This window comes from Aquila chrysaetos, chromosome 11, assembly GCF_900496995.4.
Source record: "Aquila chrysaetos chrysaetos chromosome 11, bAquChr1.4, whole genome shotgun sequence".
In the NCBI taxonomy this organism is placed as follows: domain Eukaryota; kingdom Metazoa; phylum Chordata; class Aves; order Accipitriformes; family Accipitridae; genus Aquila; species Aquila chrysaetos.
The window spans coordinates 11,024,137-11,046,292 of record NC_044014.1 but is presented as its reverse complement, the minus strand read 5'-3'; the positions used below and the strand labels follow the sequence as shown (position 1 = coordinate 11,046,292).

At 41.9% G+C, this 22,156-nt stretch overlaps 2 protein-coding genes across 6 annotated transcripts in view; one reads left to right on the top strand and one right to left on the bottom strand.

Moving 5' to 3' along the window:
• Positions 1-6,757: 6,757 nt before the first annotated feature.
• On the bottom strand, positions 6,758-17,848 carry ZDHHC6 (zinc finger DHHC-type palmitoyltransferase 6). Of its 2 annotated transcripts, none has more exons than XM_030031573.2 (10): positions 17,408-17,848; positions 15,961-16,052; positions 13,574-13,733; positions 12,361-12,522; positions 11,691-11,744; positions 10,243-10,410; positions 9,876-9,917; positions 9,304-9,449; positions 9,172-9,215; positions 6,758-7,335 (listed from the first exon to the last, which is right to left on the bottom strand). In XM_030031573.2, the coding sequence occupies exons 1-10, from the start codon at positions 17,654-17,656 to the stop codon at positions 7,232-7,234; spliced, it is 1,221 nt and encodes a 406-aa protein (XP_029887433.1). In that variant the 5' UTR covers positions 17,657-17,848; the 3' UTR covers positions 6,758-7,231. The 2 variants fall into 2 exon arrangements, with proteins under 2 accessions (XP_029887433.1, XP_040983368.1); XM_041127434.1 differs by lacking the exon at positions 6,758-7,335 and adding an exon at positions 7,342-8,450 and having other exon boundaries at positions 17,408-17,688.
• Positions 17,849-17,962: 114 nt separating this feature from the next.
• Positions 17,963-22,156, top strand: part of VTI1A (vesicle transport through interaction with t-SNAREs 1A) — a 276,222-nt gene continuing 272,028 nt past the window's right edge. The window contains exon 1 of one of the 4 annotated variants that reach the window (XM_030031577.2): positions 17,963-18,412. In XM_030031577.2, coding sequence (XP_029887437.1) covers positions 18,319-18,412 — 94 coding nt within the window. In that variant the 5' untranslated portion in view covers positions 17,963-18,318. The remainder of the gene's footprint in view (positions 18,413-22,156) is intronic. The other 3 variants (XM_030031578.2, XM_030031575.2, XM_030031576.2) reach the window with 3 other exon arrangements.

The following is a 22,156-nucleotide window of genomic DNA, read 5'->3' as shown; positions in this document are numbered from 1 at the left end:
CTACAACACAACTGCTGCAGAAAGCTAACTTGTTTCCTGTGCTGTCACTGCTCAGCCACAGCTTAAGCCATGAGGCAATAAGATAGTGCCAGACCAGATGTTGCTCCTCTACTCAACTTTCCTTTTCATGTAGTAAGGCAGTATGTGTCAAAGTCTTCAGCATAAATTCATTCTTCCAGCTCAGCCTATTGCATGAAATAAGGCACCAGATATCATTTTCTAGGGCTAAAGCTGCTTCTTTAGAAAACTATTTAGGCAAGATGTGTACTGTCTCCAACTTCAGAAACATGTCTTCAATCAGTGTATGCTGTCTCTGCTCATAGTTCCTCCCTGTCCCTGTAGTAGTGGGCTGTATCAATCCAAAAGGCAATGCAGTGCTAACAAGGATGTAACAGGGAGGAGGAGTACATGCAGCTTTCCCATGCCAATTCTTGTCTGTGTGTTTCTTACAGCTAGTGGCTGTTCCTCTCTGTATTTAATGCTCTTAGTCAGATATCCCAAAATAAAACCAACCAGTAGATCTGTTGGTCAGGAAAGACCCACCCCTTGCTGTAAGGCATCTTTAGGTTTGACTAGTAAAAACAACTGACCTAATTCTGTTTCTAGTGTAGACCCAAAGAACTTCACATTTTCAGGGAACTGTTGTGTCACTTATTGTGCTTGTCATAATGTGAGGCTATAAAGGCTTCTAAGACTCTGAAAGTGCATGTAACTATGCTGCTCATCTTTCCCATGCTTCCTTAAAACAATGTGACTTAAAAGTTACTGATGGCTTGATCTTTCCCCCGAGGTGAGACTGGGGAGAAAAAAGGGAACCAGAGGGAAGAAGAAATGTATACTAAAACTGGGTTCTGATGAGCAACTCAGTTGGGGACAGTAAATCTAGTGCAACTAAGTTCTGTATAAACTTGAGGCTGAATCCTGTGATGCTACCTGCTGCAGCGCCCCAAAGGTATGTTGTTTATTGTATCAACAAGTGAAACTTCCCTACAGAGATCTGCTTGGATGTTGAAGCCCAGCACTCTGTGGAGGGCTCTTCAACTAGCGGAGTTCAGACCAATCACAGTGCTTCATTCAGCTTAAAGAGATCTCCTACTTGTGAACTGAGTAGAGAATGCCTACGTTTCTGTGTCACGTCTCAGATAGTAGTAATTTTGTACATGTCACTCTCTAATACAGTAGAGATGCTTTCTCTTTTGGAAGAGGAAAAACACCTCAATCTCTGAACTTGGTTTGCTCTTAATGGCAATTAAGCCTCTTCTCACAGTGGCAAACTACAGTGCTTTAGATTTTTCATGTCTGTGGCACCTGCTAATAGCTGTTACAAAGATAGAACTGAATGGGTAATGGCACTATCTGAACAATAGAACATACATAGCAATTCAAGTATAAATTGGTCTGAAACTGGTCTCTTGGGTGCTGCTTCTGCCATATGAACTGCTTCCACGATATAGATCTGAAGTGAAAACAGGAGTACTTTAAGCATGCTTGCATTGAAATGGTGCAAAAATTATTTCAGGCTATTGTTTGAGCACTGGAGAAAGCTACAGCAGGCTTGAAGTACTGTTATACTCAGTGAACAAAGATTTGAGGTAAGGATTGGCTATAGTTACAATGAAGTTCAATTCTCCACGACTTTTTTTCCCCATGATACAGACTGGCACAAAAATAATGTCCACTCTTCTCTACTTCCTTTAAAAAGCTTTCATCTAGTAGCTGTCCATTATGAATTGATCCATTTGGTCTGCACTATAGATGTGTATACATGCTGAATAATGAGGTATCATAGAATGGTTTGGGTTGTAAGGGACCTTAAAGATCACCTAGTTCCAACCCCCCTGCCATGGGCAGAGACACCTTCCACTAGACCAGGTTGTTCAAAGCCCCATCGAACCTGGCCTTAAACACTTCCAGGGATGGGGCACCCACAATTTCTCTGGGCAACCTGTTCCAGTGCCTCACCACCCTCAGAGTAAAGAATTTCTTCCTTACATCTAATCTAAATCTGCCCTCCTTCAGTTTAAAACCATTACCCCTCATCCTATCACTACGCTCCCCGATAAAGAGTCCCTCCCCATCTTTCCTGTAGCTCCCCTTTAGGTACTGGAAGGCTGCTGTAAGGTCTCCGCAGAGCCTTCTCTTCTCCAGACTGAACAACCTCAACTCTCTCAGCCTGTCCTCATAAGGAAAGTGCTCCAGCCCCTGATCACCTTTGTGGCCCTCCTCTGGACCTCTTCGAGCAGGTCTATGTCTTTCTTACGCTGGGGGCCCCAGAGCTGAATCCAGTACTCCAGGTGGGGTCTCATGAGAGTGGAGTAGAGGGGGAGAATCACCTCCCTTGACCTGCTAGCCACACTTCTTTTGATGCAGCCCAGAACGTGATTGGCTTTTTGGGCTGCAAGTGCACAGTGCTGGCTCATATTCAGTTTTTCATCCACTAATACCTGCAAGTCCTTCTCCTCAGGGCTACCCTCAACCCATTCTCCACCCAGCCTGTATTTGTGCTTGGGACTGTCCCAACCCATGTGCAGGACCTTGCACTTGGCCTTGTTGAACTTCATGACATTTGCACGGGCCCACCTCTCAAGCCTGTCAAGGTCCCTCTGGATGGCATCCCTTCCCTCCAGTGTGTCGACCACGCCACACAGCTCGGTGTCGTCGGCAAACTTGCCGAGGGTGCACTCAATCCCACTGGCCATGTTGCTGACAAAGATGTTAAACCGTGCTGGTCCCAATACAGACCCATGAGGAACACCACTCATCATAGGCCTCCACTCAGACATCGAGCCATTGACAACAACTCTTTGAGTGTGACCATCCAGCCAATTCCTTATCCACTGAGTGGTCCGTCTGTCTAATCCATGTCTCTCCAATTTAGAGACAAGGACCATGACTAATAAAGATATGATTCACATAAGGTAGATATTTAATATGAATGTTGATGATATAGTTTCCTTTTACTTAACAAATTGGAAACAATCATATGTACTGCATCAGGGATTAGATTGCCTGATTTCGGCTCTCCAAATCATATAAGAATTGTATACCAACACACAATTTCTTAAGTGTATTTTCTTTCCATCTCTATGAAACAACCCCTGTGCCTGCAACAATAATTACTGGTTAGTCTCTTCTGTTCCTGATCCAGAAAGGAAGTGTTCAGAGGGAAATACTGACTCTTAATTCATCATTTGGCTTTAATGAGGTTCTTTTCAATCAATGCTCTCAAGACAGCTCTAGAATCATTCTCTAATGTCGTAGCTAGGCAACTCAGTTGTACAAACTAAATAACGTGCAAATTACTGGCTTCCTAGCATGGGAAGTTCTCTTTTCTCCTCCTGATCACTACTTTGCATTTGAAAAAACTAACTATATGGGAGATGCTTAAACTCTAGGACGACCTTGTATTTACTCAACTCTTAAGAGATCTGGATTAAAATCAGAAGCCTCCTGGTTAATACTACTGAGGAGAGAACTCTTTCATCAATTTCTTTTACTGTTGGTAATCACCTCAAAGTTACCAGGCATGAGAATACCAAGAACAGTCATTTGCAGCCTGTTGTGTGTGGTAATCTAGCCCCTTCCTCATTAAGAACTGAGCCACCTGGCACAGTCAGTAGCTTCATTCTGCAAACGAGAGTCTCTTCGGATTGGAGTCCAAAGCAAGGGCAGATGAGTAGAAAGCAAAACTTTCATTGCTTTGGTGGCTGAACAGGCTGCCTGAGATGTCCATTTACTGTGGCCAGTATTGTTTGGTTTTATGACAGATTCCGTTTCTGGTTTGGTGCCAAAACTGCCTGAACTAACGTAGGTGGCTATTTCTTATTAGCCTATTTCACTGTTTTCCTTTAAATAGCAGGGCAGGGTTCCTCTTCAGTATGCAGTTACCCTTACTTTCCATCCTACTAGACCCTGCGCTAGGTGTCATGGACTGATTCTGGGAACTCTGTCAGTATGTTTCAAACGAATTGTCTCGAAAAGGAGTTGACTGCAGAGAGAGATGGGTTCCGCGGAGGCGGGACAGTGCCTCTTCCTGCATTAGTCTCCCTACAACCACAAAAGGTTTGCACCTGCGCCGGTATCAGACTACACTCGGACCCTAAACAAGACAACAACCCAAGTATCGCAGACCCATTCCTGGAACTCTTTGAGAACTTTCTAGATGAACAACTGTGCATGCTCAATGATACTCCTCCTTTGGGAGGGACACTGATAACCAGAGACTATATGAGATGAAAAGGGACTCTGGGCAGCGCACGTGCCCACTACGGAATAAATCTGAAACCGGACCTGCGAGATATCGCTGGATCCTAGGGTGGTGATCTCTCTCTTCTTCTCCTTTCTATCTATCTCACTCTTCCTTCTCTTTGCAGCACTTTATCTTGCTCTTCCTTTTCTTCGCCACATCTACCTCACTTCACATATATAGTTTGATGTTGTAGTCATTTGAATAGTTCATCCATAGAGTTAAAGTTTGATGTCGAATCATCTTATACAGTCAGATAAACTTCTCCCCTCCCCTTTCCCTTTGGTTCCCTGACTCACCTGGCAGACAGCAATATCTAGAGTTTTCACACATACGTATATGCTTTGCTACTGTTTTTGCTCAATAAACAATTTGATTGGTCATTTGGCGTCACTTCGCCTTAATTCACTCTGAGGGGATTTTGAGCTTTACACAACCTCCCACACTACCCAGGGTAGCTTGCTGATCGGGTCATGACACTAGGCTAGCGTGGCATCGCAAGTCTAGACTTGCTGTTAGATGATAGAAAGGATGCAAAGCCCAAAATTTTAAATAAAAAGAGCAATTCTTCCCTCAGGGAAAAGCAAGAGATAGTTTAATAGAGCTAATGGCTGTGTGAAAAAGACACTTGCTTTTTGGTTCCCCCAGATTTAGCTTTTCTAGGGATTTGAACCTAAAAGAAAATCAACTAATTCCCTGATGAGTTGCTGCAGAACAGCTATGTCAAATCTATACCTGCTTCTTTCCTTAATAAACAAAGGTCTTCCTCAAGCAAAGAGCAGGGAGTGGGGAATGAAGAAGAAAAAAAAAGGTAGAATGGGATGGTAGAAAGAAAGGAAAAGAAAATCTACTAGTATTAAGAATCAGAGTTCCTTACAGGTGGTTTGTCTTTAAACTTCATTCTCTGATACAGTTGTTTTCAGCAATGGAAAGACAGCTTGTATTTTCTTTGCTGCAGAATCTCTAAACGCCTTTAGGAGGTATGCACGTTGTTTTGGCTGGTTGTTTGTAGGCAAGCACTACTGAGTGTAGGTGTTGTAACGGTAAATAGAAACACCAGTTACCTGTGCTACAAAAGGGAAGAGACGGGACCAAAGTTACAGCTACAAGGAAAAAAGATGAAAGGATTAAAAAAAAACCCCACCAAACACAGAGTCCATTTCAGATTGTAGGCGTGCTTCTGAAGCAGAGCTCCTGGGCATGCTGTAGTTCAGCATGCATTGATATTGGTGTGCAAAATTCTGCTTGGATTGAAAGGTTGAAATAGAGTTGAAGATGCTCTTCAACCACTAGAAGATATCCAGTCCCCTATAAACAGACCACAGCTTAAATAAATTCCCCTCCTAATAGCTAACAATCAACTGTGGTCATTAGTGCTGTTAATCTGTTCCTATTACACTGCTAATTGCTGCCTACTAATATAGATGGCAGCTACTTAATCATTTCAAAGTCAAGAACAACAGGTCCTTAGCTGCCAGCTTCCTCAGCTGGAAGACAAGCTTATTTTTGTAATCTTTGTTTGGTTCTAGACTCCAGACACTGAACAGAAACTACTGCAGTTGAGACTAAGAGTATTCCATGCAGTTTGGAGGTTTTCATATTAATTTCTGCTCGTATTCCAAAACAGCTACATCCTGCTGAGTTATGGCCTTTCAGCTCTTACTAGCAGGGAAATTAGGAATATGATACCCTCCCATACCTCTAATGAAGCCTGCTTCTAGAAAATAAGTGCTTTGATTTCAAGAGGGGCAAAGCACCTACTTGCCAGCTACTGAAACTGAACACTAACTCACCATTGCCACAGCTCAGAACAGCCTAGGATTTAGGATTATGGCTCACCATCAGCACTAACGCACAGCAGGCTGGAGGTAACAAAAACCTGGAGATAGAGTCCGAGCAGGAGCATACAGGAGTAATGCTAGTTTGTCTGTATGTAGTTATTTCTATATACACTTAATATTGTTTAAGAAACACTCATCTACCTGAGACAACTCATGCAGGAGAAGGTAAACCAGGTGTTAGTTTAAAACAGTAATTTGCAAAAACTCTCAACATTTGACATGCAACTAGACTAACTATGAGAGAACAAAACCACCTGCTACATTTAGGATACATTTAGGAAGCCTTCACCTGGTACAGGTTACTCCATTTTAAGGTCTTCCTTCCAATAATCCATACCAGGTGCTAAATAAAAATGCTTTAGGAAAGGTGTTAATCACAGTAGCAACTAGGCTCACGAAGATTTTCATTCTTGGCACTACTGCTTTCTTTCACTCTAAGATGGATCAAGAACTCCAGTTTTTTGGTACATGCTCAGATTTCAGAGGGAGCAGATACAGCTGGCTATACTTTTTTGCCATTAAAAGCATAGAATATTCTTGTAGCAAGAGCTGAAGTCCATCTAACCTTGAAAAACAACTTGTAACAGTGAAATCTTTACTCTCCCGTCAGTTCACATTCCCATGCCTACAAACTAGCTCTTGTACATCTAAGAACAATTAAATCCACAAGTGAATATGAATGTATCATTTATTTGAGGTGGACAATTCACATCATTAAAAGTCACAGGTAACAAATTTTATCTTGAATTTGAATCAGATGTTTATTTTAGTTTTCAGGGGCAGCTTCAGAGAAAGTAAAATACAAAAGATAAGCATCACGCATCACAATCAGATGCGGTTGAGGAAAAAAACTAAAATATGAACCCTCAGAATGCAATTTAAACAGCAAAAAGAAAAAAACCTGACTTGGGATGAGAAAGATGCATCTTGAAGGCAATCCATTGAATGGCTTCTTCAATTATTTATTGTTTAAAAAGTATGCAAACCATGGCACAGGCATATCCAACCCTTTCAGCCGCGAGGAAAAAAAACCCTTGTCCTAACATATTCATTGCATAAGTCTAAAGTAATACACAGAAAATTTCAAGTAAAGGATTGTGGTCTGAAGTAAAAATTCAATTTCTTATTAAAAAAAATGAGAAGGCTATCTGTTTTTCTTCTCTCCATCCACTGGTTGATCCGTTTCAGAGTCATATTGGCATTTTTCCACACATTTCCTAGGGAACCAGCCTCGTTCTCTTATTCCACCTTAAGACATGAAAAGTTGCATTAACTTGGAACAAAACATGAACCACTATAGAGGAAAAACACAGGACTGGAAGAGACATCAAGAGGTTACCTAGGTTATTTTCTTCTCCAAGGTAGGAGATCCAAGTCATTCCTAACATCATTGCCTGGGGCTGCATGGATTCTCTCCCGCTGCCTAAAATGTTTTCAGAGATCTCCAGAGTTTTCCAGTGCTCTACCTTCCTTACTCTGAGAAAATCTTTCCTAATACCTATCTGAATCTTTCTGTCTAGAATTCAAGTTCACAACTCCTCTTTCTACACACCAGGGACACAAGCAGCAGCTGACAACCTTCTCTACAACTGACTTGCACGCAGCTGATGACTATTTGCACATATCCAGGCTTTCTCCCATCTCCTATTCCTCTCCAGGCATGCCATCCCAATTCTTTCAGCTTTCCCTTGTAAGTCACATTTTCTAGTACTCTGATTATTTTCATTGTTTTCCTCTCAACCCTTTACACCTGATCTTCCTCTTTCTTGAGATGCAGTAACTCCTGTTACTTGTGGCAGTATTTCAGCTGAGTCTCCGCCAATGTTGAGCAGGATGGAAGGATTACTTCATGCATCTGGGAAGCTATATGCTTTTATCTTTTTTGGAAGTGTTGACTCATCTTAAGATTATGATTGACTCTGTTTTCCTCAGAAGAACTGCTACTTAACCATTAATTTTTCCATCTTGTTATAGTACAGCTTGTTATTCCTGCCTATTTACAGCATTTTGCTATACATTCCTAACAAATCTCATCACATTTTTGAAGCCTAGTTCTCCAAAATGCCAATAATAGTTTGAATTCTAATCCAGCCTCTCAGTATACACCAAGTTCCCCACCCAGACCACATTTCACCCGATTTAAAAAAAGCCACATTCAATATAGCACAGATCTCTCCTGCTAATCTTCATAAGAAGCAATGCAATACAAAGTATTACCATGTTCATTTCAATGACTCATTTGGGTTTGATGTTTGAAGGAGTTCATTGGAGTAAGCTGCCAAAGTACTTTTAAGCCCATGAAGGTTTCAGACCTCCCATGAAAAGCATGGACACCTTCAATGTAGTGACTGTCGGCTGCCTCTCTTTTGCCAACACAGAATGTACATGCAATGAATTAACAATTGTTTGGAAGAGACAACAGAATCTAACGTACCCTCTGGCAGGTAAAATTTTAGCTCAGTCCTAAGCAGGAGGGCTAAACTAAAAAAAAAGTGTAAAAATTTCAATGCAGGTGGCTGTGATGTCTCTCTGCAGACCAGCAGGAGTCTTTAACATCTTTGATAGCCATAGTCGTTAGTTTCATAAATGCATGTCAAAGTCCTTGGATTTGATCCCAAGCCAAAGACGTAACGTCTCCTTGTTTTTTTAAGATGTACAAAGAGTAATCCCAGGTCTTACACGTACATAGGGTGTTTAGGTAGGAAATCTGAATGTGTTTAAGACAGACCGCTATTCAAATATCAAAAAAAGAAATCATCATTAACCTCTGTAGAGTCTAAAAGTCTACCTTTTCCTTAGAATATGAAGAAGTGTCCCCCTTCCCACTCAATCTTTGATAAACTACTAGATGAGTGATCTTTCAGTCTGATGGATTCATTTAATGTTTATCAAAACTGGCAAGTCTACCAGAGGTAAAGAGTAAAAACTGTGGATGTGGTTTTAGAGGGGAGAGAAGCTAATGCCAATAAGGTCAGTCATTATACATTTTGAGAACTGAACATGTAATATTGTCCACATTTCTAGACAGCTATAAAATTGATTTTTAATTTTCAACAGAAAAAGTGAAAAATAACTGCTTCATACCATCAGCAGCTGAGTCGAGAATCTTCTCACCGTACATCCAGTGTCTGGGGAAAAAAGCATAATAGGTAATTAGATGCCAAAACTCATCTCAATATTTCTTTTAACCAAACATAAAGGTGTGGAGCCACTAACTTTAAGCCTCTTGTGGCTAAAATCAGATCCCCTTTACTCAGTGCAATTCTAGGTTCTTCAGTGCATGGTGTTGTGAAGAATGTTTTAACACCTTTAGTCACAGGGCAGCAGACACCACTGTAATCTTCTACTGCTCGATACCGCACCTACAAATTTGAACACGACACGGCAATATATTATTGTAAGGAGTTACGGCCTTGCTGACAGTTTCATACCAAAAAAAAAAAAAAAAAAAAAAAAAAAAAAAAAAAAAATCAATTCAAGCACACTGTTAGATTCAAGCATAATGACAACAGCCATCAAAGGGACTCTAAATTCTAAATTAACTGCTTAACAATGAAGCACAGTCATCTTTATTATCATGTTTCTTACCATCTGGAAACTAAGGAGCAAATGCAAAGAAAGCTAAATACTAAGTTTATTTAAGCAGATGTTGCAGCACACTGTGTGGAAACACAAAGTATTAATTGCTAAGTTTAAAAATCAAGAAAAGAAATAGTCTCAGCAACTACTTACATTTATTTATACTGATATTTCAAAGTAATTTCAGACCAAACTTCACAAATACTTACGCTTCTTACTCGCTTGTCTGCTTTCTGTTTCAGTTGCTCTATCTATAAATGATTACAAATAGAAATTTAGGCAGTGTTCAGTTTAAAAGGACTTGTGTATTCAACACAAAATGAAGTCAGGTATTGAAATCATTCAACAAACACAGGAAATGTTATTAGCATTTAAAAGCACTCACAAAAGCGTAACCTTTTTGTCTATCAAAAATGGGAGAACATTCGACAGAACTCCTGTTTCTTAAGTATATGTATTACTAGTCAGTCTATTTTAGTTATTTAAAAAGCTGGTATATTACTGCAAAGGAAAGCAGGCAGCAGACAATTGGCTAGTGGGTAGGATTAACTTGAGATATCATTGCAGATCAATTACCGTCAAAGTGTATTGATGACAGCCATCTCTTACTGGCCAATCCAGGCCATCTCCCTCAGGAATCCCAGACCATGTAAACACTTGCTTGAAGTTCTTCCATTTACTTCCCATATCATATGGAAAAATAAAGGTCTCGCCCGTTTGGTAGTACTGGATTCTGTCTTTGGCCTGGAAAGTAATTAAGAAAGTCAATAATTAAGAGAGTCAACTGGCTGCACTGATTAATCCACCCCATGCTCTGATTTTATTTTATGGCTTTTTTTAAGGGCTGATGCCTGACTATTTCTCAGTTACATACAACGACTTCCACAGCTCGGGATTCTTTGATTAATGATCATGACCATAATTCAACATTGGTAGCGTCTATTCCACCTCTACAAATTGCATATACAAGCATGCTCTGAATCTCCCACATTCTGCAGTCATGAACTTCTCATTCTTTCAGTAATAATGACATCTAGTGGAGCAGCCACAGAAGAGTTTGTTCTCTTTGTTGCAATACTGTTGTTTTTATTAAACACCTACATATTACAGTCTGTGTTCAGAAGGGACATATTAGCAGCCCGTGTTTTATGTAAAAATTTTAACAGATTATTCCAAATTCTACTCTACAGCTTTAACAGGGTTTTCTTTCATTTATGTTCCATTGTCCTATTATTCAAAGCTCTAATAGGACTGGGATCCAGCTAAGCTAAATTCTGTGCAAGGAGAAGGCATTACAATACTTAGGTACTAATACATAGTCAAGATCCTCATGCTAATTTTGACACAGAATAAAAGAAAGACAATATAATAATGAAATGTTTGTGGACTTAGACAAAATAACCTGGTAGCACTGAACTAGTTTCTAAACACTGAGGCAGTTTTGCTTCCTTTAAACTTAGCTTCTGCTGCTTGGCTATATTTCTTCTGAAAAACCTTGTGAAAACCTCTATAAAGATATGGAAATCAAAGAGAAATTTAAAAGAAGACTAGGTATCTCACTATTTTCTAGTACTTCTTCAAAATCAAGGAAAATCCTCCCACGTTTAATCAGAGAAGTAGGAAATGAGGAAAATCATGAGCCAAAACATGCCACCTAGAATGGGTAGGGGAGGTGGACAATTGAAGACGCAGCCAGGCATAACAAGAAGCAAAGGCAACTCAAGTTTCAGATTACAACACCCACATATTCCAAGCAGATAGGCAAAGTCTCTTATAAAGCAAGTATTTTTCTATGTTCACACCAATTCTACCAAACAAAAAAGAAAAGAAAAATCTATGCAGTTAAATGATTTCTCATCTATTCCAGTGAATTTCAGAGATAGTAAGGGGAAAGCTGGTTGTAGGGGTTAAGTCAGCAGTGAATTGAAATGACACCTTTGGTTTAAATCCAGAGAGGTGAAACAAGAAATTGATAAATAAACTTTGTAACAATACAGTAAAAAAATATTGTAATAAAAGCTTACCTTTTCTTCAATCCAGGACTCGATTGAAGTTTTATTTGTCAAAATGACTTTCATCTAAAATAAAAGTGTTAGGTGAAATTAGCATTGATTTTCTGCAGAAATACATCAGCTAGACAAAAACCCCCTTCATTTAACAAACTAAATTTGCTTTAAAGAACAAAGCAACTTTTATAGGCTTAATTGAAACTTATAAAACATTCAAAATTAAGATTCAGCATAAATACATGCTAATGCTATCCTCTAGAATTACACACTTAAGCAGTATCACACAGTATTTCATTTTATGCTTGAAATGAGTATTTTTGTTTCCTTCCAAAGATCTCAAACATTTGAAGTAATATCAGGCATGTTTATATCTGTTTTCAGAGATAGGGGCATGTACTCCTGAAATACCAAGTGTTTTGCCTTTTCCAGAGAGTTTATAAAGCCCATCTCGCATTTTCTTAGTTCATTAGATTTTCACCTCCAAGTTCTCCCATGAAAAATAATTACAAAAGAATTGTGGTAACAACAGAGGAGCTGGGAGAAAGCAACACAGAACCCTGGAAAAGTTACACAGCAACATTAGCTCTAAAAAACTGCTCCTGTTTCAATCCTGAATTCTGGTTCTGCTCCACAACCAGGCAAAACATGCAGCTTTTAACTTCTTTAAGAGAAGCCATAAACTTACCTGGATAATAAACAGCATACCAACAGCAATAGTTGTTCCTAATGCCAGTCCTAAGGCAAATAAAGATGCAGCAAATGCAGACAATCCAAAGGGAATAATGGGTCGAGGGTCTCTTTTGGCTGCACTCATGTCAATCTTTACAGAACTCCACCCAAAAGATATCTGCAAAAGGAAAATATCATTCAGCTCTAGAACATTCCAGCTGCTGAAACAAAACAAGTTACCAATAAGAAATCTGGCTCTGAAGGTAAGCGTCCAACTTCTGACGGGTTTATAATGCAAGTGGAGTAATAAAAAAAAAAGTATTCAAAAGACTTTTCAGAAATACATTCTTTGCTAGATGTAGGCTTTATCTAGATGGAAAGCTAAACCAAAATCGCCATCTTACAAGCTCCAGGAGTTAGGCCCAAAATTAGCAAAAAAAATCTGGACTCTGGCACATTAACAAAAACGACAGAAAATGTTTGCATAGCACAGTACCGTTTTCAATGGAAACGCTACAGGTTTTCCTCTGAAAGATTTAGCATATAGCAGTTCTTAACATTATAGCTCTGCAAATACAACATGCAGCCTTCATCTGTTACACTCAGTTGATGTTTTCTAGCTCTTCACTGCAACCACAAAGGCTGAAATCAAAGCTTGTAATTTTAACCATGGATCTGAGATAATGTGTGTTTCAGAACAAGCTTTGCTCATTGTTGCTGCAGTTAAATTTTTCCATTTAAAAACAAATCCAATATAATTTATTTTTAGTTCCAAAAATAACGTACTTTTTTTTTTCCTTGAAGAATTGAATAGAATTCTAAAAAAGTGGCAAGCAAAAGAAAATAAATCGCATCTAACTTGTGTGTTGGAAATAAATAGCAGCTAGTTTCTGTGCCAGCCAAAACACAGCCTGTCTCTCTCTATATCTATAAAGTGCTCCTCAGAAACTGCCTTCAGTCAATGCAAAGCTGTAGGAAACTCCCAGTGATTATGACAAGCAACAGGGAAAAAAAAACAGAAAGAAAATAGAAACAACTTTCTCTGAATTCTCCTCCAATTAATGAACATACTTCTCACAGGCGGAGAGCAGAACTGAGAGTACATGTTGAAAGAATAACAAGGAATTCCACATGCTTCTTCTCAGGAAACCAAATTGTCTCATTCTTCTAGAGATAAATTACCCATCTGACTTAAATAATATTTTAAGCATTTAATTATGTTTTCTTACTCTGTTGTAAAGCTGAGTGTACATAGTCATAACAAATATGAAAGAAGCGTGAATGCATCCCAGTGGAGCTAAGAGGAGAAATAGAGTGAAAGATGCATGATTCTGGTATCCACAACAGTTGTTGATCCAAGGACAATGGTGATCCATCTTCATGACACATCTGTGAATAATAAATATTGATTAATATAAAGGACATATACGATATTTTTCAAAAAGCTCCAAGAAAAGGACAGCTAACTTTCTACTACTCATACTCAACCTCTGTTCATTCATGTAAACCCACCAATTTCTGACAGATCAACACAGTAGTTTCTTTTTTTGTTGCTATTCAGAATGATATTTCATGTTGTAGAGTGAAAGAAAACAAAACAAAAAGTGCTCCCAGGTTCTATCCTCCCTAATTATCCCTCCCCTTCTTTACTCAAACTTGCTAGTTGCTACTAAACACCATATTCCAGAACCAGGAGACAGAGGCCTAGAATAGGACTTGCAAGAACTAGCAACACAATAATTAAGCACTTATATTATTGCCATTTTTTTTAAATAAGCACACCAGGAAAATAAAGGAAATACCAAATCCCCTGTGAACTACTTGCAGAAAGGACATATAAAGATACACAGACAGAAATGTGTCAATGCCTTTCTTTTCAGTAGTAGACCCTCTGAAAGTTTCATCAACGGCTATGTACTGACCTCACACCACTGTAAGTCCTTTTCAAAATCTATTTAACAAGTGTAAACACCCTAGACACACACTTATATTCAACATAAAGCTGGTTATTTTGGTGTAGCTTACAGGTGCAAAAACCCACCTGATAAAAGATTTGTCCACATCCCAAATTGCATTGATTTAACTCAACAGGTGTAGAAGTCACTAATTATAATGTTGCAATTCATCTGCACCAAACGTAAGTGATAAATAAAGGACTGAATTGCACACATATCCAGCTCCTCTGAAAATAAAAGTTAATTGTTTTGGAACTACTGACCTCATTATTTTTTTGAGCTAGTCCATTCCCAATAGGAAGTTCAGTTTCTCCCTTTGAAAGAATTAATTATTCTTCATTAGCATATGCTCAACTACCACTATACAAGTTCCTGAACATGTAATCATAATTATAAGCACAAGTGTTTCTGAAGAAGCTCCTAGATCTTAGCTAGAAAACTCACCCCACTGAGGTGGGCCACAAGAAGTGACTCCATTCATGCACTGAAACTTGCCCCAGCATAGAAGACTTTAAGCGATGCTTTAAGTTACCTACTTTGTTGCAACAGGCTAGAAATACATGTGGGACTAGTTACTTTGCCCAGAGTAGAGGGGGCAGAAAATTCTTAAAGCGTATCAGCAAAATGATTTGGAGAATGTGCTACAGTTTCTTCAGTTTCATTTGACAAAAGATAAATTATTTAAAGAACTTTCTTTTGCAAAGACAATCATCAGGACCTACTGCCATTTCCTACTAAGTCCTCAGTGTAAAGATAGTCACTCAAGGAAAAGAGTCTAATTTTAAATCTCAGGATGATGCAGCCAAATTACGGCACTGCTCTACAGTTTCAGTCTCCAATTCCTCAAAGCACACTGACTGCGCATGGTGTGTTTATAGAAATAACAAATGAATCCAATGTGTTGCAATATCCTTTTACCACATTCTCTAACAGTCCTTCAGAGGAGGACCTGCCCAGTAAACCGAAGATAAACGCAACTACAGCCTGGACTGCAGATAGCAGACAAATTGAAGTGGCTTGCTTTTTCAAGCTGCACTAAATTCCAGTGCAGCTATTTATAATAAAAGCATCCTTTACCTCAGAACAAGTCCATTGGAAGACTAACACATAACAAGGCACAAGGCACAAACTTTTTAAGTTGACCCCAAAAGCTTATTAGTTCACTTAACATGCAGACTCCCTTCCAGAAAAAGCCTTTAGTGAAGAATAAAGAACAGTCCAAAATTTCCACTCAAATCAACATTTAACTCCCATTTGGAAAGATGACAAAATAGACTTTTCTACTCCCTGAGCAGGTGAACATTTGGACTCAGAACTTACAAAGGACTGAAAGATTTTTAGGTATTTACACAGGCTCACTTCCCTGAAACAGTACTGGAATGTTTTGTCAAAACTGTCAAGAAGCTCTTAAGAGGAACTGATTTCAAGCTAAAAAGAAATCTGTCTTTAACATTTTATTTATTACACTAAAACACAGTAAACCCATATAGAAATCACATAACTAGAAAGTGCAAATATTTGAAACAGGTATAGTGTTCATATGGAAGTCTTTTAAAAATGCACAATACAAGACATGGAAGAACAAATTATATTAATAGCTCATCGCTAGATTTGAAGCTGCTTTAATATGGACATAAAACAATTTTAAAGAAAGACAGTACCTGTTACACTTCCGACAGTGGTGTGAACGTGGTGCCTTATAAGATTGACACACTTTACAGTATTGGAGATACATGCAATCCTGAGATTTTTCCTTTAGACAGAAGAATAGGTGTGTTAGACGTATACACAATTTACTGGCAATACATATCTTGGCATTTTCCTAACCTAAGCATCTTTGCTTTCTTCTGACAGGGTGTGTTTCATAACCCAACCCTACTTAATGGTAGGTGGCGAGGAGAGAAAAAACCAAAATGAAATAATCTCTTGGCTATCAACACAGCCATCTCCCACTGCTGAAAGTGCTGATTGCTACAAGAAGTAAACACTTCTTCCATCAGCAAGAGTGACTGTACAAGCAGGCTTTCATAGCAAAGTTCTGAGAGTAAAAAACAGCATGAGGCCTTCATAATTTTTAAAAAACGCTCGCGCACCTTGTCTCTCCATTTTATACCATGAGCCAACCTAGGCTTACTACTAAGATACAGTACTGGCAAGCACGAATGTTCAGCTAGCTCGTGTTCGCCACCCTCTCTCTCTTACACACACACATTTGCCAACTACAGCAAGATGAGAGACTTGTAGATAACAAGTAGTAATATTGGCCAAAATCCTCTGTTCACAAAGTGGAATACCCAGTTGTCCTGCCTGGAGTACCTCAGGATCCTCTTCTCACTAGACTCTGTCCTGAGAAATATTCCCCAAGTAGAAATGTAATTATTACTAATCTTTATGTCATGCCACTGGAACACAAACTCTTGCCAGCTGTCTTGAGATACGGAACCTGCATCATTCGGGTCCTTGAGTACTACTCTTGCAAAAGATTACTGAAGCAAAGGAAATACAAATTTCTACCTTGACTTATAATACTGTGCTGAACATAAGATAAGCATGTAATTTTCTGGCTCACATTAAAAAAAAAAAAAAAATTAAATTTGCTAAACGAAGTTCTTCTGATGCTTATTACTAGCAGCAAAGCCTTCAATGCAACAGGGTCTGCGTGAGCGTGCAGGTAACCTTGAAGTTCTGGCTCCCGGCTAACAGGACTTGTTTCCTGTTGTTTTGCTTTGAGAAGCACCTGTAAAACGTAACGGCTGCTGCCAACAAAGCAGCGCGGCCGTTCAGCCCCAGGTCACCGCAACGGACCGAACAGGGAAGGGACGGCGTAAGCTGGAGCATACTGGAAACGCTGGAAGCAGCAGCAAAGCGGGAGAGAGGCAGAAAGCGAAGACGGCGAAGCAGGATAAGGAGGAGGGAGCGGCCCGAGGGGCCGGCTGCCTCCTTCGGGGAGAAAGGGGTAATGGTGGCAGCGGAAGATAAGCGATGTCTGCGGTCTTTCCGATCCCTGCACCCCCTCCTTCCACAGGGGCCGGCCCCGGCACAAGGGCAGCCCCGCCGGCCACCCCCCCCCCCGCCCCGGGGACGAGGCCATCGCCATCCAGCGCTTACCGGCGTCCACCCCAGAGGGACGTACCCCGGGCCGACAAACATGGCGCTGAAGTAGTTGTAGAGGATCATGACGGTCCAGTTGAGGAGCATGATGAAGTTGACGCTTCCCCCGGCGGTGTCCAGGGGCCAGTACCACAGCGCGGCGTCCGCCATGGCGGTGGCGGAGCACACGGCCACCACGGCCAGGGCCACCAGCGGCCCCCAGTGGCACAGCCGCCGCGCCCGCCGCAGCCCGCCCGGCCCGCCCATGGCCGCTACCGCCGCCCGCCCGCTGCCGCCCCTCCGCCGCCGCCGCCGCCGCTGCCGCGCATGGCTCCCGCCGCGCTCAGCCCCGCGCCGTCCCGCCGGCCGCCGAGGCAGAGGCAGCGCCGTGAGGAAGGGGAAGAGGAAGGGGAAGGGGAGGCGCCGGGGCCCGCCGGCCCGGGGAGGCGGGGGGAGCGCAGCCCGCCCTCGCCTCCGCCCGCCGGCGCCTCCGGCTCAGCCAGCCGCCGCCCCCCCGCTTCCCCCGGCGGTCCGTTGGCAATAGGGTCCCGCCGGGAAACAGCGTCCCGCCGGTGGCGCCGCAGCCGCGTTCCTCCGCCCCCGCTCCCCACGAAGGAGCGAGGTTACCAGGCGGGGCGCTGCGGGATCCCGGGTTGCGGGGCGTGAGCGGGCCGCCGCCTCCTCCTTCTCCGGGCCCGGGGCTGCAGTTCGAGCCCCCAAGGGCAGAGCGGCAAGGAGCGGCAGCGGGGAGCGGGGCCTTGCTGTTTAAAAGCACCCGAGCGGGGTCGGAGAGTTTCGCCGGAACCTGCGGCGAGGCGCCCGGAGGCGGGGGGGGACGCCTTTGTAGGTAGCGGAACGCGGAAGCGCCGCGGTGCGGAGCGGCTGAGGGCGCCGGGCCGAGCGCGGCGGTCTCCCCCGGCGCCGCCGCCATGTCCTCCGACTTCGAGAGCTACGAGCAGGACTTCGCGGTGCTGACGGCCGACATCACGGGCAGGATCGGGAAGGTGCCTAAGCTGGTAGGAGGTGAGCGGCGGGCTCTTGCGGCGGGGGGGGGAGGCTGCTGGCCTGGCGCGGCGGAGAGGATGTCGTCGCCCGGCGTGCCGGGCTCCCAGCTGCGCTGCTCCCCGCCTTCGCGGCTCTCCCTCCGCACCCCGGGCGCGTCCTGCTGGTCTGTAGGGGCCTCTCCGGCTCCCCAGCAGCAAGCGCTTGGGGCGGCGGCGGGAGGCGTTAGGGTGTATTTTAACGTGGTCTGCCTCGGCGTCCCGTCACCCGAATGTGTTTTCTTGCTCCTTACACAGCAGAGTCGGGATCCGTCTCCCTGCCCCGGGTGCGCATCAGTTCGAGCGGCGAGTTGTCTCATGAAGCATATTAAGGATAACCTGGGAGAGTATTTATTGTTTGGCGGTCAGCTGGAAGGACCAGCCCTTCCCTGCTGACTTGCTGTGGGGCCGCGCAAAGTTGCGGCAGCGCAGCCGAAGGGCTGAGCAGAGCCGGGGTCAGAGCTGGGTGGATGTTGCCTGCACAAGCATTGCTACCGAGTGCTTTTTATTGTGATCGTGCCACAACATCGGTAACAGAAATCCAGCCTTTTTCATGTGGCACGGAGCAAATCTGTGCATGATTTAGTCCCAGTCTGTATTTTTGATGCCTACTGTTAAAACATTTGATTTGGATAATCGACTGCGGTGACTCACCTGTAGGAGCAGGTTCAAAGAAATCAGTGTTCGTTTACTTTAATGTGTTTGTCAGTAGCCTGCAGCATTCATGGTCTGATTCATGACGTATCCCTGCAGTAGAGACAATAATGCCTGTAAGAGTGTTAGGGTAGAAAGCTGAAAGTGGTAATCTCTTTAACCAGTCCAGCTGAATCTTCTAGCACATATGAATCAGTGCCCTAATATACGTCTCCTAGTACAAGACAGAGGGAAGCTGAAACTAGTGGATTTCTCATCTGTCCCTCTTGTAGATCAGCTTAATGCTTCCTCTATTTCCAGGTCATTAAATATTTCTGCCTCTGCTTCCTATGCACATTTCCCAAAGCTTTAGGATACTTAAACTATAGGAGTGTGTATCACATAAGGAGGGAATAAACGCACACTAATGGTATTTTTTTCCTTTAGTCATGTGGAAAAGTATATCATGCATCCAGGACCAATGAGTAACATCCTACTTTTAGAGTGGGAAATGCATCATGATGTGATGAAGTAGTGACTAAACAGGATTCGAGGTAGATGGTCAACTAAAACATGCGGTCTCAGTGCAACGTTAATTCAGAGGCCCAAAATACATCTGAAATGAATAAGCAGGGGGATTTTCAGTAAAAATCTGTCTGATTCTGGAAGGTTATGTCCAATTCTAGTTTTAGCAAGTTAGAAAGTCTTCTGATAAATTGGGGTTCAGTGACCACACTGAATCACAGGCACGATTAGAGGACAGGAAACTATGCCTTTTCATTGGCTTAACAAAGCTATTTTGCTGTTGAGTTAACAAAAAGAACACGGGGCGGGGAGGGGGGAGGATAATTCAGTCACAGTCTGCAGGTACCTATGAGGTAGAAAGCTCTTTCTGTTTTGTAATGGAGACTTACAAAATGAAGAAGGGAGAGATCCAAAGAGTTCCTGTGATTGAAATTTAGAAGTGGTGTAGTTTAGTCTGCTCAGAAATGATATTTAACCTGTAAATGGCTACTGGAACAATTTCCTGAGAGGATGCAGTGAATTCTTCACTCATGTAAAGCACCTAATCAAGGCAGTATTTCCCACTGCCTCACAAAGGGTTGTTCACATTTACACAAAGTAAATTTAGGGATCTCTTGTAGGAACAGGGAGACATCATAAATACACTACTGGCTCCTCTTCCGAAATCAGTAATGCTACACTGATTTACGGAAAAAGAATAGAAATTTAATTTCCTAATTGTATAGATTTTGGAAGTCATCAGTGTCTGTTCAATAGTAGGAAGAATATTCTGCTTAGTAGTAGTGGATTTCCATAATCCTCTCCTTGAATCACTCTCCCTGATTCACTTAGGGAGACTTTGGAGCTTAAATACGAGATGTTTAAAGAGTATTGTCTTAAACAGTGACATAGCCTCGAAGCAGCAGGCTTTGAAATCATGATTCTTTTATGGGGCCATTAGAAGGCTTTTTTAGAATTTGCTGTCCTCTCAAGAGGAGAAAGAATGCGTGTTCCCTGAGGGACTGGTAGTATGGTACTGGGCTAAATGGTCTCAAGATAAGACAAAGGTTAAATTTTTTTTTTTTATTTTTTTTTTATTAAGGGGTGCCTTTTCCATGTTAGGTTTTGAGGCTGTCATGCACACTTTAGACTGGCTTGCGTTATAGCTACTTCTTGCACTGTACATTTATGAGTGAGTGCACTGCTTCAGTTTTCAGGGCTGTTCTGTCTTTCATCGGCAAAAAAAGTCACATATGACTTCAAAACAAATTGCAGTCTTAGCTAATAGAGGCATTTGACCACCTGGAGAAAAAAAAAAATCTAACTATGCTGAACACTTTAATCAGAAATATTTTAAATATACATTTTTCCCTTGTTTCTTAATAGGAGTATTTGCAAGATCTTTGCTTCTTCATCACCAGAAGTTCCAGTTAGTTCTTGTGGAGATGGCTGGGAGAGCCTCAAAAAGAGGATTATGAGGTGGGAGGGGGACATGAGGAAAGATGCACGTGAGGTGGCAGTTTTCAGCAGCAGTGATTTGAGAGAGATTGCTGATGGCCTTCTTCCTCCACGCTGGAAGAAGCAGGATGAAAGGTGTAAGGACTTGTGCTACTTCTGCGTAATACAGAGAGATCTCCTGAAGTCTAGTGACTGGTTTATTTCCTTCCGCTGCCCAAGATGGACCTGCTGTAAGCTTCGCGTTCAGTTGGAGAAATACTGGTTACTTGTTTTTGCAACATTCCTGCATTTGGTGTTGTCAGGACTTGATGCTGTCTTGTCTTCTAGGAGGATGATGGCTCAACAAACAATCCTATTGTCACAAATGCGTGAATAGTTCAGCAAGAAATGTAACAAAGGCACTCTGATACTACAGAAACAATAAGCAGCAGGGACAATAGAACATCTTGGGAAGAAATGTCTTCTGTTGAGGCAAACATCATCTGGAGAATTAAAGAAAGTCTTCTAAATAGAGAAATGGCTTTTAAATAGATTTTCTGTGATGCTGCTGCAGGTCTTTGAAGAACGAAGATCATTGGCTGATGTCTTTTATTAATGTTCCTTGGTATTTCAGAGAAACATCTGTCTTGTGATTTGACCAAAAATTTATATAAATTTTGATTGCTTGATCTGAAAGAGAGTTTTATAAGTGCAAATGGTGATACTTAGTCTTTTCCCAGCACAGTAACCTCTGGGTTGTGATGGTTTTAGATTTGAGTGCTGTCATTCTTCTAATACTTGATACCTGCTTTTTCTACTGGGCAATCAAAGCACTGTACTTCAGTCTCTAACAGATTTAGCTGAAGAAAGTCCCACCTTTAATTTTCTGTTGTATCCCTGTATTGGAGTTTACTGTCTCCATTTCAGATCTGGCTCATTATGTTGTGCCTCTTGAACCCAGTTTTATAACCCAAAGAGAGAAATGCATGTGTTGTTCCATTTGTCTCTGCTGTTAGACAGTAAGTTCTGGCAGTGGTGAACATAGAAACCACCTCAGCCAGTGTAGCGAAATCTGCAAGTGGTCTATGAACCGAAGCCCTTTGTTACTCGGTCTCTTCTTTGGCATGTACTAATAAAAAGAAGCAATTCCACA